This window comes from Pinus tabuliformis, chromosome 6 (assembly GCF_031772625.1).
Source record: "Pinus tabuliformis cultivar Carrire ecotype Pingquan chromosome 6, CPIR1, whole genome shotgun sequence".
In the NCBI taxonomy this organism is placed as follows: domain Eukaryota; kingdom Viridiplantae; phylum Streptophyta; class Pinopsida; order Pinales; family Pinaceae; genus Pinus; species Pinus tabuliformis.
The window spans coordinates 818,243,403-818,262,385 of NC_142292.1; the positions used below are offsets into that span (position 1 = coordinate 818,243,403).

At 38.2% G+C, this 18,983-nt stretch overlaps 2 protein-coding genes across 2 annotated transcripts; one reads left to right on the top strand and one right to left on the bottom strand.

Moving 5' to 3' along the window:
- Positions 1–1,162: 1,162 nt before the first annotated feature.
- Positions 1,163–2,231, top strand: LOC149261317 (uncharacterized). Its single transcript, XM_089368499.1, has 2 exons — positions 1,163–1,712; positions 1,813–2,231. The coding sequence occupies exons 1-2, from the start codon at positions 1,163–1,165 to the stop codon at positions 2,229–2,231; spliced, it is 969 nt and encodes a 322-aa protein (XP_089224625.1).
- Positions 2,232–9,275: 7,044 nt separating this feature from the next.
- LOC149261318 (receptor-like protein kinase FERONIA) lies at positions 9,276–14,655 on the bottom strand. The gene is made up of 2 exons (XM_089422007.1): positions 13,186–14,655; positions 9,276–11,206 (listed from the first exon to the last, which is right to left on the bottom strand). Exons 1-2 carry the CDS (start codon positions 14,464–14,466, stop codon positions 9,827–9,829), a joined length of 2,661 nt encoding a protein of 886 aa, XP_089278133.1. The 5' UTR covers positions 14,467–14,655; the 3' UTR covers positions 9,276–9,826.
- Positions 14,656–18,983: the final 4,328 nt, after the last annotated feature.

Genomic DNA, 18,983 nt, shown 5'->3' on the forward strand with positions numbered 1-18,983 from the left:
AGCACTGCTCGACCTGTCCACGCAGTTGCTCCACGATTCGTCCACGCAATGCTACTCGACCTGTCCACACAATGCTGCTCGACTTGTCCAGGCAGCAGCTCCACGACTGTCCACGCAGCGCTGCTCAAGCCGTCCACGACCTATCCACGTAGTTGCTGGTGTCCACGCAGTTGCTCAACCCGTTGCCGCTGTCGACCTTTGGCACGCTGCCGCCGTCTACGTTCGCCACAACTTTTACTGTTGACCTTGGCCACACAGCCACCGTCGACCCTGCCGTCTACACTATACAGTAAGTTGCTAACTTGCTGTAATTTAATTTTATTTTTTTTCATGTTTTAGTGTTAAACTTTTATGTGGCATTAAAAATTAAAAATTTTAATTTCTGTAAACTTAGAACTATAGAATTTGGAAACCAATTGGCACTGGGCAGTGACCACTTAGAGTTAGAATAGTTTCTGTTTTATAGATTTAAAATTATAATTTATTAAATTATCAGTTTTATAAATTGGTTACTTAGTTTTATAAATTATCAGTAGCTTTAATTTTAAATTTTAGATTTTGAAACCCTTCTTGCAGAGCATTAAATAATAAAAAATCTGCAAAATAAATTATTTGCAAAATGAGTGACAGCAGCCACAGTGGCAGTGACAATGAAACTGAAAGTGAATATGATCCTCAAACTGAAACCACAATCCCTCTTCAAACTGAAACTCCATCAACAATTAATGAAACCCGTGGCAGTGGTGCAGCTAGTGCTAATCTCATTCCAACGACTCCAACTCCATCAAAGTCATTGGCAGAATATGCAAATGGGGCATTTAATCCAAGCAAACCTCTTTTGCTATATGCTACCAAAATGTATGACTCTTCAACCCAACCAAAACCAGGCAGCGAAAGAGGTGGGACATGCCATTGGAAATGCAATGTTTGTGGCCATTCTTGCACTAGGAGTTGTAGTCGTCTCAAGATGCATCTTTTAGGTGTAGGTGGCAAAGGGGTTAGTATATGTACAAATTTAACCATGCTGCAAAAATCAAAGCTCTTGAGAATGAAAATGGCAGCAGATGCAAAGGGCATGTTCTCAAACAAAAATGTCATGGCCCAAGCTCAACAAAATTTTGATGAAGCCACAAGCTCAAAAAGAAAATTAAAACTAAAAGAGATGAAAGATATGCCTCCACCATCTCCTATTGGGACTAAGGGTTCCCGCTCTTGTGCAGTGGGACCAACTCTTGTAGGGATGTATAGTAAGTTGAACCGTGATGATAAAGATGATGCCATTGGCAGATTTCTTTTTGCCAATGGAATTCCTTTCCATGTTAGTCGTTCTCCTTACTACAAGGAGATGGTCAAGGCAATTGCAGCAACAGGACCCTCATATGTGCTCCCAGGTGAACATAAGTTGAGGACAATGATATTAGAAAGGCAAGTGGCCAATATTAATGTGCAAAAGGGAACTTTGAGGGAAGGTTGTTCTATTGTTATGGATGGGTGGACAGAAATTGCCAAACGTCCACTTATCAACATCATAGTGACTTACCGAGAGGGGCCTTTCTTTCTTAGAGCTATTGATTGCTTTGGAAAACGCAAAGATGCAGCTTTTCATTTTGAGCTTCTTCAAGATGTTATAGAGGAGGTTGGCTCTACAAATGTTGTACAGGTTGTGACAGATGCAGCAGCAGTGTGTAGATCAGCAAGATTAATGATTCAGAGTAAATACAAACATTTTTTGGACCCCTTGTTGTGTGCATGCGCTCAATAATGCATTGAAAAACATTGGCAAAATTGAGTGGGTATCTAACTTGGTGACAGCTGCAAGAAATATGCAAATGTTTATTTGCAATCACCACACCTCGTTAGCCATGTACAGGTCTCATGTGAGGAAGGCATTCCCAAAGCCTACTGGTACCATATATGCTATTTATTTTCTTTTATTAGAGAGGATGTTGGAGGTGCAGTCAACATTGCAAGCCATGGTTGTGACTCCAAATTGGAACAGATGGGCAGAATCCAAGACAGAGGAAGGGAAAAAAATCAAGATTCAGATATTGGATAATGATTGGTGGACAGATTGTGGTTATTTGGTGTCACTCTTACATCCTGTAGTTGAGGTCATTCGCTGCACTGACACAAATTCTCCTACTCTTGGAGAAATCTATGAGACTTTTGATAGTATGTTGGATCAAGTAAGGGTGGCCATTCTTGAGAAAGATCCTTCCTTAGAGTTTTAAACGACTCATATTCAACCCATTATTCAGCGTAGGTGGGATCGAATGAATACACCTTTACACATGGCGGCATATGCACTCAACCCAAAATGGTATGTGGCAAGAACTAATAGAATTCTTCCCATTGAAGATCCAGAGGACAAAAAGGGATTTCGAGCAACCATTACAAATTACAAAGATGCACAGTTCAGAAGAAGAGAGAACCATTAGGAGACAGTGGATGCAATTTGCAAGTCTCAATGGTCCCTTCAACAAGCCTGATGCAAGGGAAGATCGCAATGATTTAGGCCAGACTGACCCCATTGGTTGGTGGACCATGCATGGGGATGAGGCTCCAGAGATCCAACAACTTGCTATTCACTTATTGTCTCAGATTGTTAGTTCCTCCGCAGCAGAGAGGAATTGGTCCACATATAGCTTCATCCACTCTATCAAAAGGAATAGACTTTCCTTTAGGAAAGCAAAGAAGCTAGTTGCAGTGCACAGTTCTCTACATCTTGCACATAGGAAGACACCAGAGTATCGAAGGGGACCAGCGACACGATGGGATGTGGATCCAGAGGATAGTGCACAGATAGATGATGAGAATGGACCAGATGAGTTGCAGCATGGTTTGGTTGGAGTTCCATTGGTTACTCAAGAGAGTGACTCTAACTCAGATAACGACATTTCCATTAATGGTCCTGATGACTTCATGCAGCAGATGGATGTAGAGTACCAATCATTGAGATTGAGTCCTTGATGTTGATTTTATTTTCAGTGTTCATTTTCCATTTTTACTTTTCAGTTTTACTTTTAACATTTGAGTTGTGACACTAGATATTGATGACCGACTCTTCACTCTTAACTATTTTTGAGTTTGAAACTTTGAGTTATATAAATTTAGTGTTCAAACTTCAGTATCTAGTATATAAATATAGTATATAGTAATATACTAGTATGTTTTGCTTTCAATTTAGATTCTAGAATGATGAATTCAGAATTTTCAATTTAATTTTTAAATCAATGATTCAATGTAGATTATAGAATGATGATTGATGAATGATGAATGATATGGATCAATGTACATTGTATTTGAATATTTCATTATTGAATTTTATTATTGAATCTTATGGTATTGATGAATTAGAATTTAGAACATTATAATGAGTTGTATGTATCAAAATGAATATGAGGGCGGATCAAGATTCAATTACAATATATGTCGTTATTTGATTCAATTATCAATTTAAATTTTATGCATGGATCAAATTTGAAATTTCAATGTATTGGTATTACTATTAATTATTAGTCTATTTAATATGCTTTCATTATTGAACAATGAATATAAACATGAAAACTATATATATATATATATATACCGCGACGTCCCCCCTAAATTTCCCACAAGTCCCCTTTGTGTGTCTCCCCGCACCCACGTCTCCCCGTCCCGGAGACTTCGTGGAACATTGAAATGCACCCCAAGAGGGTGGCAATCCTAATAGGGCAGTGATCACCAGTTCTTTGCCCGGAACAATCTCATTGATGGCTAAAAGATCAGCTCTGAGTCTAGCTATCTTCACAAAGAAGGTTGCCACTATATCTTTTTTAGTCATCTTCATAGTCCTCAACTCATTCTTGAAACTTGCTACTTGACCAATGTTCTTAATAGTGAACAACTTCAACAAGGATTCATACATCTCATGAGCATGATCAATGTTAGCTATAATTTTCATGTTCATATTCATTGTTCAATAATGAAAGCATATTAAATAGACTAATAATTAATAGTAATACCAATACATTGAAATTTCAAATTTGAAATTTCAATGTATTGGTATTAATATTAATTATTAGTCTATTTAATATGCTTTCATTATTGAACAACGAATATGAACATGAAAATTTTATATATATACACCCCTCGTCCCCCTAAATTTCCCTAAAATTTGAGGGTACTCCCCCAAGTCCCCTTTGTGTGTCTCCACACACCACATCTCCCCGTCCCGGAGACTTGGTGGAACATTGAAATGCACCCCAAAAGGGTGGTAATCCTAATAGGGCAATGATCATCAATTATTTGTCCGAAACAAACTCATCGATGGCTAAAAGATCAGCTCTGAGTCTAGCTATCTTCACAAAGAAGGTTGCCACTATATCTTCTTTAGTCATCTTCGTAGTCCTCAACGCATTCTTGAAATTTGCTACTTGACCAATGTTCTTAATAGTGAACAGCTTCAACAAGGATTCATACAACTCATAAGCATGATCAATGTTAGCTTTAAATGGAACAAGATTGTATGTTATCCCTTCTACCATCCGAGTCATAGCCACCAATTCTAAATCCCTAAATTTTATTTTGTAAGCATCTTTGCTTCTTCTGTAGGCTTATTTACATTTCCTTTTACCAAGTCTAAGTCCTTATTATTCTCGAGGATTAGGTCAATCCTCTTTTTCCAAGATCTGAAGTTAAATGCTCCTTCAAATTTGTTCTCACCCTTGATTGAGTTAGACATCTTCCTTGAATGTAATAGACTCCTTCCCTGAGATAGTACCTATGAATGAATCAAGTGACTGACACTGCCTATTTCTGCCTTCTTCACCAAAGCTTTGATACCATGTTAGAAACTCAAAAAAGCAGTAAAGATTTTCTTGATCTTGATAATTACTTGTGATGTTTCTTATTATTACGATTCTTTATATCTTCTTTCTTTTAATTCATCAAGCAATTACCAAAGCAACAGCACATAAAACAATAGACACCAAATGTAGGCACATGTCAGGGCAAAACCCACTTCGAGGGGAAAACCCAATCAAGATAATTCTTCCTTTCAATAGTATTCTTTGAGACTCTTCACCCTGGACCAAGGCCAGACTTTCCCTCCACACCATGTCACCCTCAAATATCTTCGACCTCTTCCCAGAGACTTCAACTATGTAGCAACTTACAGCAACTGGCAGCGTCCAACAACAGCGAAACTTGGAAGACTTCGATCTCCCAGTCTAGGGCATGAAATAAAGAGAAAGACAACAAAATTTCAATTTTCCTTGTCTCCTTAGACTTTCCCAAACTCACACTCACTTCGACTTCCCGGCAACAGACTTCTCACCTTTTCCTAGCTACTAGAGAACTTCACACTTATGCCCAACAAAAAGAGACTTCCGCACTTCTTCCTAGCTACAAGAGAGTTCGAACTTGATGAGAGAATAATGCTCCAAATGAATTTGATGTCCTTCCTTTTATAGACTTCTTGTGGGGTCGAAGGGGTCCTTAAGCCGACTTGATCTCCTCTTAGGCCAACATGGTGTGGAGGTTATATAATTCACATTTGGCTCAATACTTAACATTTTTACACGATTCAAAAGCCACAATTATACTAATAATTATTATTTTCTTTATTCTTTTGACAAGTACATTACATGATAAGCATTATTGAAGACCGAACATAGTTACTTTTTCCAACAAGATGAGTCATATATTTCTTCGGCACAGGGGACAAGGTTGGCACTGAGCCTGAAGGCAACCTGGCAACCCTTCCCATGGGTGCTACGCCCATCGGACTCAAAACTCGTCATGGGATCCTCTTTAATGGCAGAGCAATGGAGAGATGAGGAGTTGTCGGATGGCTATGAAAAGTCGCTTGGGCTTACTTGATTATTACCTTCCACATTCCCCACTCTTTTCAGAGTTCCTTTGCACCTCTTGGTGCAATTGATAATTTAATTATGGTAGAAATTTTACAAATTTTATTTTAAATATGGAATGAGACTTTCATCTTTACAATTGAGTAATAAAAGAGAGAAAACAATCATTATCAACAAAAGAGCCCTAAAGCAAGCAAATAATATCAGTATGTGAACAAGTGATCTAGTCAAATTTATTTACATCCTCATATATATGTTCCATACATATTGAATATAAATTACAAGATGATTGAAAATACATGAACATTTAAACTTGATTCTAAAAGTTATTTACATCCTATATATGTTCCATACATATTGAATATAAATTACAAGATGATTGAAAATACATGAACATTTAAACCTGATTCTAAAACCCCTAAACTGGTGTTATTATGACAGAGTAGAAATTCTATTTATAACAATATAAATATCATAATTTACAAACAAATTCACCCATAAAATACAAAACTGTTGGTGACACGGTATTTTATAAACAAACTCCTAAAGGTCATTCAGGTCATTCGTTTGAAACCCGTAGGTACAAAAGTAAATAAATCGTAGATACAAAAAATAAATAAATCCAATATTGTTAAATTAAAGGCTAATGTAACCCAAGCCAAATGCAATCCCCGAGTAATTTTGACATACCCCAGAAAATGGTTTCTTAGCCTAAATCTAATTTTACAAATCACAGACAAACGCCTAAATCTAATTTTACAAATCACAGACAAACTAACAAACAACCCCCAAATATGAACTTGAAAAAAAAACAAAACTACACAGATCCTTTATTATGTGACCCAATCCCACACAAGCTTAATTTTTTTATGTAATTGAAAGAAACATTTATGAGATGCATTAATATTTTAATAGTCCAAGAGCATACATACTATTTTTCATGTGATTGAAATAAAAATATAGGCGATGAAATATATTAATATCTATTGCATTTTATTAGCGTTGGCCATTCTAAAAATTCAGAACGGCTTAAGTTACCTTTATACCAAAGAAATATGACATTTAAAAATTCAATCAAATTCTGAGGACCTTCGAATTGCAGAGTACTAGGAAACACACATCCCTCACGATGTCACAGCCGATGCCAATGGAAAATCCATTTACAATGGTTGCTTACTAAATCGACATATGTAAATGTGAAACAACCAAAAACGATTGACAAATATACTCTAGTTTGTTTGACTGACAAAATAAAATATTGCTTATCAGGGAAGTTACAGTACTCTATAGAATTATCGCAATAACTCCTTTCGTCTTGCAAGGTGGGGTGAAATAAATTATTTTGCTGCCTTAGGATATTTGTACTTTATCAATAAATTAAGTAGGATTGGGCCTCTCCCAACGTAAAAGCTTCAGTTGGTCTTGGTGGCAAAGCAGCAAGTTTATTCGACCAAAGAAGTCAAGATGCTAAAAATGGATTCAAGGTATCATAAGCCCCCTTCACCTCTGTGACAAACAATAAAATGGCAAATAGCATCTGATTGTTCTTGTCAACCAATAGTGATCATGATCTCTCAGTTATGTTCACTGGCCCTTGCAAATTTACCATATACTTTCACAATTCATCATCATTCCACAATTCATCTATCAGATTCAAAATCGCTATGGACCATGCTATAAAATATGTTTCATGAACCACAATGAATAAAGGTTTTCAAACACTAAATTGTTCGATGTCAAGATTCAAGACTCTAAAGATTCAAATCTGAGATCATACGAGGCGACCTTTTTTGTTGACTCAACAATCACCAGTAAGACTTGTCCAACCATGTTTACTCGGCAATGCCTGCTAAAACTGAATGAGATAGGGGATTTTTGGCAATTATGATAACAGTTGCCAAATCACGGTCAAACCAACCCATATTGGGTGGAAAGTCACGTAGATTTAGTGACTCGCGAGTCTACCATGGAGCACTGTGACTATAATTTGTGGTTGAGATGAAATGGTTGAGCATACATTTTAGAAATGCATGTCTGCCAAGACTTTTTGGGCTTTGCTTCCAAGTTACATTTAACTGCCTTTCACTGCCCCCTCTCCTGGAAGGTCCTTCACTGGAGGACACTTGGATGATTAAGCACAAGTTACAACTGATGCACACAGTTCGCTAAAATTGATGTAAAGTTAATTTTCAGTTTACGCAAGAACTGGATGGCTTTGTGAAAGTCAAGTTTAGTTTTTCCCTGCAAAGAGGTAGGGTCTCTCCCTGTTGGGATTTTTTTTGTCAAGTTGTCTGTGATCCTCCGGGCTTGACCTGTGGCTTGAGGCGCCGCGATCCACAGGCATCTAAGCCATCAAAATCACTCGGCGATCGCAACCACCCTGGGCCACACCAGCCCTTAGTTGACTGGATTTTTTAGCATGTCTCCTCCCCCTAGCACAGGGCACCAACCACCCCCCATGAGGTCTGATCCTGGTCGCCTTGCTGACGAGGCCATCCTCGACCGGTTGTTAAAAGGGTAATTTCAAAGTAACAAGAAACAAAGCTATCACAAACTTCTTTTAGTGATAGAAGGCCATATAGCAATGACAAGATTCTGGACTGGTACATATGCAAAAACCATCAACCTGAACAGGTACAGGTGACAAGATTCTGAACAGATACAGATTAAAAAACCAAAAACCTATTTAAGTGTGAAAACTATCATGTAAGACATGGGACCAAAAACCATCCTATAAGGAATGGCAGATATACATTACCAACATAAACGCTAACCAAGTTGGACAAATGAAAAAATCGGACATAAGAAATTAAGTATGAGAAAAACACACAGCTCAAAACAATGAGAAAATGAAGTCCATATATTCCTAACACGACAAGTTGCAAACTCAAGTCTCCTCGAGGACGGAAACTAAAAATCCGCTTACATTTGCTCCCAAGTGTATTCAAAACATACATATTTTTATGAGTAAATGTTAAGGGTTTCTAACTTGAATCCAACAAGCCATGATTTAGGCAGGGTGAGTCACTGGATATAACCATTCGCTGTCAAAATGCTCATGGTTACATCATCAACACCTACTGATTGCTACGTGCATGTTATTTCTGTAATATCTAATTCCCTAGAATAAGTTTACAAACAAAGATCATGTGATGCATAAACATGGTTGCTGATCACAATAAAAACAGCCATAAGGACATATAGCTGTGCATATCAAGATTCAAACCATATGAAGCCCTTCGAATATGTTTAGAATGCCATACAAAACAAGGCAATGAGCTTATGGCATTAAGGCAAAAGAAGACAATGACCATACAAGAACTCAGTATATACCATTTTAGCAGAAGCATCCAAAAGTCTAGAAAAAACCAGCAAAACCATGTCACTCTTCTTCTTTGAGGAATTGTTTTGATATAATTCTAATTTAGAAATGTGAAAGCACCTTCTTTATTTCAGTAAACAGCAGAAGCAGATACGATATAATGAGAGTTGGCTTAGATATCCAGCCTTTCTCATATTAGCATAAATGCTAGATAACGGAGAATACACTCCATCAAAATTACTGAATTCTACAATCACATACAATTTGATGTTTTGCAGGATGATTACTTCCTTTCCTAAATTCCTACAAACAAATGATTTCCCACCTAAGCAACCATTTTGAGATCTTGGAAACATTATGTCCAGTATCACGATACAAATGTGCGATAAAGGAAGCTAAATACAGTAGTTCGCATATAACATTCAAAAAGAATGCAAACGAACCCTCACAACTGTCTATCCCATTGAAGGATTTGAATATTAACAACAACCACTTTAGAGGCCATGAATATGATATTAAATTAGGTATTCTATAAAGCACAGAAAATTTTCAATTACCTGACTACTGGTGCAACTGCCATCTTTTGTGCAACTTGCTGGCTGCATGTACTACAACCAATGCAGAAACATGAATGTACTACCTGCCAATTCAATTACCTCCCTTGTGGATTCACCAGTTGGGAAAAAACAGCACTTGGAGTTACATCATCCAAATCCTCACTTGCCAAACTATGGCCTCCGGTGCTTGTCACAGTGCTGGGTCCATCAACAGCATAAGTTCCTATGTTGTTTGAGTTGTGGTCAGGAGAGATTTCCACAAAGTTATTCGTACTGTCATCAACCAGTTTATTCTCTATTGCAGTTTCTTGGAGCTGCAAAGCAAATTCTAGGTTCCAAAGCACATCTCCCATAGCTGGCCTTTCAACCCCTTGCTCCGCAAGACACTTTTCAGCTGCCTCCCCATACTTCTTAAGGGACTCGGGATTTATTTTACCTTTCAAATAAGGATCTATAATTTGTTCCAGAATTCCCTTTCTCTGGTAATGCAGTGCCCATTCAGCAATGCTTACCTGTTCTCTAGGAAGAGAAGGATTAATAGCAGGTCGAGCACACAACACCTCAAACAACACAACACCAAATGAATAAACATCTGACTTTTCAGTGAGCTGCTGCCTACGATAATATTCTGGGTCCAGGTATCCAAAGCTACCTTTGACCACAGTGCTAACATGAGTATGGTCAAGAGTTGGGCCCATTTTTGATAATCCAAAATCTGAAACTTTTGCAACTAAGTTTTCATCAAGAAGTATATTTGTGGTCTTGACATCCCGATGTATGATGGTCTGAGCAGCCCCTGTGTGAAGATAATGAAGACCTCGAGCAGCCCCAATACATATTTCTAATCTTTGCTTCCATGACAAAGGAGTCAAATTGCTGTTACCATACAAGTGTCCTCGTAGTGGTCCCTTGGCCATGTAATCATAAACTAAAATCATCTCACAATTTTCTTCACAGTAACCAATAAGAGACACCAAATGGCGATGCCTGAGCTTAGAAAGCATCTCTATTTCTGTTTGGAATTCATGGATACCTTGTTCTGCTAGCGGGTTTCCTCTCTTAACTGCAACCTTGACACCACCACCATCAATCTCTCCTTCATAAACTTTCCCAAAACCACCAACACCAAGAATCCGTGACTCATCAAAGTTTTTGGTAGCCTCTTGTATCTCTGCAAAGGTAAAATGTCTGCAAAAACTGGAAGGTGCAGATGACACATAGCTCCCAGTACCACTCTTTCCAGAAGTAGTTGAAACTTTGCTCCCAATGGTGTGTGAGTTACCACCATAGAGTGGTAGGGGCAACCATCCAGGGTGCTTGTCACCAGCTGACCCACTACGACGTTGATGAACAAAGCAACAGATAGCAAGAAGAAGTGCTAGTGCAGTAATCCCTCCAGCAACTCCCCCAATCATAGGACCCTTACCTTTGCTACTACTGCTAGAACTTGAAGGAGTCACATTAGAACCAGGCCCCTGTAAGCAGTGATACTTATTAGATTTGGATTTTATTCCCAAAAACCTATTCCAAACATATTTATAAATGAATAGCAAGCATTGACTAAGTATTTCAGGCACTAAAATTATTTCCCCTCAAATCAAACTCTGAACTTCCACATACATACATATACATAATAAGGAGACATGTATTTCTAGAATGCTACAAACTAGTCAATGGAGGGTTGTCAGTTCAGTGAAAGTAGGGAGCCGTTATTGTCCCTAACAGGGTTCATATCTCCCTGGAAACATGTTTGCCCCTCGTGGGACACGTGTGCTTATGCTTGCATTTGGGGCCATGTGCAAGTCCTGGGTGACTTTCACAGAACAAATCCCTGCTCATGGCCTCATCGCTGAAGGATTTCAGTTCGACAGTTGTAAGTCAACTACATTACTTGTATTACTCCCAGGTTGACCGTTCAGGATGGACATGCGTGCCACATCATGATAAGAATTAGTTATTAAAAATAGAAACAACAAAGTTCAGATCTATACTGCTAGCAAAGAATGCATAACCTTTCTCCATTATTCACAAAAATCAAAATTATATATATTTTTTGTAGTACTAATAAAATTTGATCAAACTGCAACTTGATGTCTCTGTGTTTATGCTTCCGTTCCAAGTGTTTAATAACGAGCAAAGAGACCACAACATAGAGAGCTAATGATTGGCAAGGAAGTTAACCCAATTAATACAGTCAACTATGAGGAGTGGCTTTCACAGAGGATCAAAGCCTGAAAAAGGCATAGGCATGTCTACTCAAAGACACCGTGAAGTAGCTCAATAGTTAGGAGTTAAGGATAGCCGAAGGTGGAGCTCTGAATTTTAGCTCAGAGAGAGAGAATCAAGACTTAGGCGGTTTTGGTAGTTAGCCAGCTTGTCTTGAGGCGTGATAGAGCTTCATATTTACCAACAAAAAGAAAATCCAATAATGAGAATTTTCCCATTCTTGTATCTTTGATTATCATAGAATAGTGACAATTCCATTACCGTCAGTTTAACTAAAAGTTTGAATCCAATCATGTACAAATTTGGTTGAATAGGAACCATGAAATTAGGCAAACACATCTGTTTTTGAAAAACATAGCTCATAAAGTTTTTCAGCACTCGAAATGCAATCCATTTTCAAGTATTTGGCTAGAATTTCTTTTTAAATTACACCTTTCCTTCATTTTTCAAAACATCAGCGATGGGGTATCAGGTCAGTGATTAGACCAAAGGAGTATGATCAGTCCACCAGAATAGAACGCAATCCATTTTCAAGTATTTGGATAACATTTCTTTAATTTACCCTTTGTCTTCACTTTCGAAAACATGGCAATAGGGCATTAGTTCACTAGCGACATCAAAGGAGTGCGATCTGTTCACCAAAGTAACATTCTCGTTAGGGTCTTCCGCAGCAATTGGATTAAAATTATCCAAAATCCGCACCCTCTCCAGCGATTGGTTCCATAAGAAATCTCGATGATTGTCATCGTTCACAAGTCATAGTTATGCAGTGCCTGTCCGAGTTTTAAGGTTCTCCCAATCGACCTAGACACTCAAAAAATATTAAATGTATCAAATCAAAAGAGAATTTAGATTTTTCCGTTTAGCTCAAATTTGGAAAGAAGAGCATTTTCGGGTAGCTTTTGGATAACCCTTAAAATGCTCCGTATCACTCGCCCTTATGGCATGAGTTCCAATGGGCAGGGTCCTATGCCATTCACAAGGTTTCTATTGTCACAGCGGTCTGCCTCACCATTATGGCATGAGTTTCAAAGAGCATAGTGTTAAAATATCTACCAGGATTCCATTCTAGCTGTGGTTTGTTCTGTCCCAAACCCTTATAGCATGGATTTCAAAAGCCAGGGCTAAAGACTCGGTGCAAGACCCCAGGAAGAGATAACACTGAGATCTGGAATCTAAAACGAATACTTTCAGGCGAAAACAGAAATTAAAAACAACGAGCCCTTACCTGGTAATTCACTTGAGCAGCGGCCACAGGATTCGGCCCTGCCAGATTCCTCGAGCTATCGTTAATCTTGAACAGTTCCAACCCATTTAAAAGGGCATTATAATATTCAGGTTTAGGGCCAGCATCAGGATGTAAAGCTACCCAGAAATTACCGTCGGACTGCGGTGAGAGACTACTTACAAAATCGCTGTACATAGCAGTGCCTGCGGGGACACCGCTTCCAATCACATCAAATACCTCAACTGCAGTCTGATTATTAACATAAATATCAAAAACCCTCTGATTCTGCTGAGTGAAAATCCACTCGCAGAAATGAAGCCGGACCAGGTATGTAAAATTCGCGTCGGCCCTCAACATCCACGTTAAATTGAATTTCAAGTTCAGTTCCGAGTTTAGAGTCATGGATCTGAAGGATTGGTAGACCGCCTGCGGGGCGGTGTAATCGGGATCACTCGCCGTGTACCGCGCGTCGGTGTCGTTGCTCAAGGTTACGCCGCTGGCCGCGCCGTAGAGATAAGGCGTGTCGTCATACCAGGTCCGGCTCAGGTTCGAGTCCCCGCTTGGGCCAATACTTTGCCCGCCCACGTTGAGCCTGTACATGGTCTGCAGAACATAGGAAGAACCGATGGGAAACGTCACACCGGCGCCGACCTCGACCAGTAACGGGTCTACATCGAAGAGATTGGGCATCGATTCGACCTCGATGCCATTGACGAAGGCGTATGAACTCGGGTTCTCTGGTGAAAATGTGATGTTCAACTTGTTGGAGGTCACGTTGATGGAGTATTCATAGAGCAACGAGGCCATGTTCAGGACGTTGGCCGTTTGCCAGGAGCTGAAGTTGTGAAGAAGTGTGTAGGAATTAGCCTCAACATTGAAGAGCGCGTCGGTAGCCTGGTAGGATCCGTAGTTGGACGGGTAGAAGTACAGCCTCAACCAGTGTCGCCCCGGCGAAACGGCGATGGAATATGTGGCCGGGGCTTTGAAGATCCGAGCGGTCATGTAAGGGACCGTTGAGGGGAGTGAAGGGCTCTGTGAGGAGGCGGTCTCTGAGAGAGAATTGGATAAGTCGGGCGGAGCAAATTTGGAGCCCTTGTCGGTCACCCAAGTCCGCCCGTCTGAGTCCTTCTGGTTGCTTGAGGCACCGCAGCTCAAATGTATATCATCCGCGGGGATGAAGCCATTGCTCAGTGGATGCGGGGTCGCCCACAAGAAGCTCATGGCACCCAGAAACAATGCCAGGGTCGCCGCGGGCGAGGGTCGAACCCGAGCCCTGCCCATTCTCTCTGTTCTTAGATCACCCAACTCTTCAAAGACTCAAAAACCAGAAAACTCAGATTATGTTGAACGTCCTGAGTCTTCTTCAAGAATGCCTCTGCATGTGCTTATGCTGTGCCTGTTGTTCTCTAATGGTGGACCTACACTCGGAGCCTCTAGGCAATCTGCTGGATTCCACCCCAACCACCACTGCCAGAGCCCACTGGGTTAAACGTCAGACAGTCAATACGGACAGATCGCAGGGTTTTCCGTCGGATTCTGTCGACTTGCTCGAAGTTTAACTCGTGCCAAATTCTCCCGGGCTGGTGACAGCACACGGATCGGACGGCTCCTATTTCGCCACGTCAACAATAATTTCCTTGTCTTTTACCGACCCCAAATAACCGGGGTAAATTTCGCCGAGCGAGATCTCCGTTCGGCATCAGCGGTCCTCCTTTGACCCCGTGATTCCCGTCTTATATCTCCGCCGTCGGATTACCAAAGTAAATATTAACGCGGCTTCCTGTCGCGGTAATCCGGTAAAAACGAAATTTCGGCCGCCAACTCTGAGTTGGACTGTGTCGGAGGCTGGTGGAGCTCGGTTGATGGATAAGTCTGCGCCCGCGCTGGGTGACACGTGGAAATATAACGCGTTTTGATGGGTTTGCTACAGCGTGGACTTTACTTTAGAATATCTCCGCGCATACGACGGCCAGAATTAGCGGGCGTGGAATGTGATGGGTAAGAAATCGCGTTATTTTGCGGGTTGGAAACACTCTGTCAAATTATAAGGTTATTGTCCCGTTCCCACGACTAGCATACATTTTTCTTTGATTTATTGAAGTTTGGTTGGAAATCTTTGAAACTATGAGTTTGACTCTTATGTAAAGTAGATGTGATGTGATTATATTTTAATGTTGATATTGATATACAGTTGGCAAAGTTTAATATGATTTAGTGTTCGATTAATAATAAAAACACGATTACTATCTACAAAGTCATCGTCGTTTCTTACTATCTACAAAGTCAAAGTCATCGTCGTTACTCAACAATCCTGGTCATCTCATATATATCTATGGCGTAAATATTAATATTTTATATATAATTTTAAAAATTATTTCAACCGCAGATTTAAATAAATTAATTATATATATAAATGTTAAAATAAAATATTTTAATGTGCATATAAAAAATTCAATATAAATTATAAATAAAAGATTTTAATACTAATGAATATTGATATATATTTAAAAATATATTAATAAAAAAATAAGTTTTTATTAAAAATATAATTTAAAATAATAAAAAACAGCAGTGTATTTTACACTCTAGAGAAATTTATACATAAATAAATTTGATCCCTTTCTTGTCATATTATATGTGTTCTTAAAATAAATTTATACTCATTTTTTAATTTAAAAAAAAAATATGCTAATTCTTATAGTATATTTTAATTCTCAAAACTTCAATTAATAAGATTGGTAAAGAACTTTAACTATTGATCAAACCATTGGCTCAATCAAATGTATAAAATCAATGAGTTCATATTAGATTTTACTTTATTCTTACAAATTCAAATTAACTCTAAATAACTCATTTTAAGGAAAATCATATTCTCTCAGATAACTTTTTAATAGTTTATAGGAGATCTGAGACTTTTGTGATCCATAATGTTGATATATCAGTCTTTTGGATTAATCACATGGCTAGGATTTCCACGTTTCGAACTAGCTAATATGGTTCATCCTCAAGACAAGGTGAGAAATCAATAGATCTGAGGGAATCAATGGCAAGGATGCATCACTACCTAGAGTTTGATGTTGGAAATTAGTCGTTAGGAAATAGTCGTTAGGTAACATGTTATGTAGTAAATAAATATTTAGTTTCGATATTTTAAAATGATAAAATTAAATTTAGCTATAAAATCATTGTTGTGTAATAAATAAATATTAAATTTTGGTATTATAAATGGAATATTAGAATTAAATATTAATTTTTAGAGCTAATTAATATTAACAATTGTAGTAATATTGTCTGATATTATAAATGGAATATTAGAATTAAATATTAATTTTTAGAGCTAATTAATATTAACTATTGTAGTAATATTGTCTAGAGATAATTAATAATATAGTTTGTTAGGGTTTGACTTATAGTAATAGAAACTAGTTGTTATGAAGTAATATTATTTAGAAATCATAAGTTAAATGTTTAATAGTAATGTCATCTATAAATAGTTAGTTTAAATAGTGTAGTGTGTTAGGGTCTGACCCTATCTTTTATTGATTGGAATAGTATTTAATTTATTAATAATTTAATATTATTAATTATTATTATAATCTTATAGAGGGACTGTAATATTAAATCCTAACAATAATGTACCAATGGTATAATATTATTATAGAGATTAATAATAATATTAAATACATTATTTTAATATAATTCGATATATTAATTTCTATGATAATAATTTTAATTTAGTATCAATAAAATAAAAAGACTAAGAATGGAAGAATGAAAACTAATCTCATAAAAATGGAGGATGGCTAAAGATGAACTGATGGTATTTCTAATATTATTGATATTATAGAGATTAATAATATTAAAAATTCTTATCTTGATATTTAAATTCACTTATAATACAATAAATTGATTAATAAGATATAATAATTTTAATCTATTATTTTAATATATATAAGGTAAGTACTATAATGGGAAGGAGGAAAACTAATCACATTAAAAAGGAGGAAGGCAAAAGATAATATTAGATCAGAGATATACTTCGACAGCAAACAAAGAAATTAAAGAAAATTAAGGCAGGATCTAGGGGGAAAAACCAGAAGGCGAGAAGGGAGAACAGCATGAACGGAAAGGGGAAAGGAGAGGGAGGGGACGAAGGGTCAAGCGAAGAGAGTTGGAATCCAGCTTTTACTTAATTTCCATCCATCATCCCTATTGAGGTTAATGGCATGCCTCTCAATTTCAATCGCTTCTCTGAGTTTTCTGTGGTGGAAATGATCAACCCTAGCAATGACTTTGGAATCTTCAATGCAGACATGGTGTTTCGATTTCACAGAATGCTCGACAAGGGCTGATGTGTGAGAGCAACTGTGTCTAATGTCAGCCATGTGTTCATTGATTCTCTGCTTAATAGACTTACCTGTCTCTCCAATGTAGGGGGTACCACAGGAGCATGGAATAAGGTAGACCCCTTTCGTGTCTTTAGGGTCAATAGGGTCTTTATCGAATTTAAGGGAATTTTTAATGGTTTGGAAAGGTTTAAAAGAAGAAGAGACATTCATATTTTTAAGAATATGGGCAATCTTATCTGTGGTCCCCTGGATATACGGGAGATGAACCTTAGCGATAGGATCAGCACAGATGGGCTTTACTCTAGGCATTTTGTTGGCTCTGTGAAAGGCCTTGAGGCTCTCAGGCCTGCTATACCCATTACTTCGAAAAACTTCAAGAAGATGAGATTTCTCCTGATCAAGGTGGAAATCATCAGAGATTCTAAGAGCGCGGGTAGCAAGAGTGCTGAGAACCCCGAATTTTTGAGCAGGGAAGTGATGAGAACTAGCATGGAGATATTGTTCCGTGTGGGTCTTCTTCCGAAAAACTTGGTGACAGACGGAACCATCATCCCTTCTAGAAAGGAGAATGTCGAGAAAGGGAAGGCGGCCATTCTCCTCAATTTCCATCGTGAACTTGATGGATTCAGATTGAGAATTAAGGTGGTTAAGAAACAGATCAAGTTGAGTAAGAGGAGTTCACTGAATGAGCTCACCCAAGGAGTTACATTGTTTCCACATGGCACCAAGTCTTGTGGAAAGGGCGGAACAAAATGATGTGTTTCCTTGTGATGGTTCTAAGACAAGTTCATGAGATGATCATGAGGCAAGTTTTTCCATGACTTGAGTTTTAAGATGAGTTGGGCCGACTCTTGAGGTGAGTTTAGAGATAAGTTGGGTGAGTGACTCTTGATATGAGTTATGTGGGTGGGACTATGGAAGGTGAACTTATACATGATTATGGGGTTTACTGGTATGGACTGTTTGGGCAAGGACATTTTCCCTAGTTCTTTGTATTGTCGTAATGAGCCACAAAGTGAGTAAAAATCCCCTCGTTATATCTTGTATCATGGTATTTTAACATTCTTACTTATATTAGATAAGTGTGTTAGGTAGTCATCTTGAGTGCCACTTGTTCTCACATCTTGTGCATATGTGTGGATGATTTATGTGCATGTATTTGGATGTGCTTGTTCCTTATGTATGCTTGCAAATGTCTAAGTCTAGAATAGAATGAGTATTATTGTGGAACATTTCTAAGCCACAATTGGACATGTGCCTCATGCATTGGTTAGATACGCTAAGTCGTGCCAAACTTGAGGCACCTAGCATTGTAATTCAAGACAAAGTTATGGATAGCCCTTGAACAAAGAGGCATAGTCTGGATGGAGTAGGGATGATTTGGTCAGACGGCCATGCACAAAATGACACTGTGTCACACAACCAAAAGCGTTAGAATGGTTTGGGTGC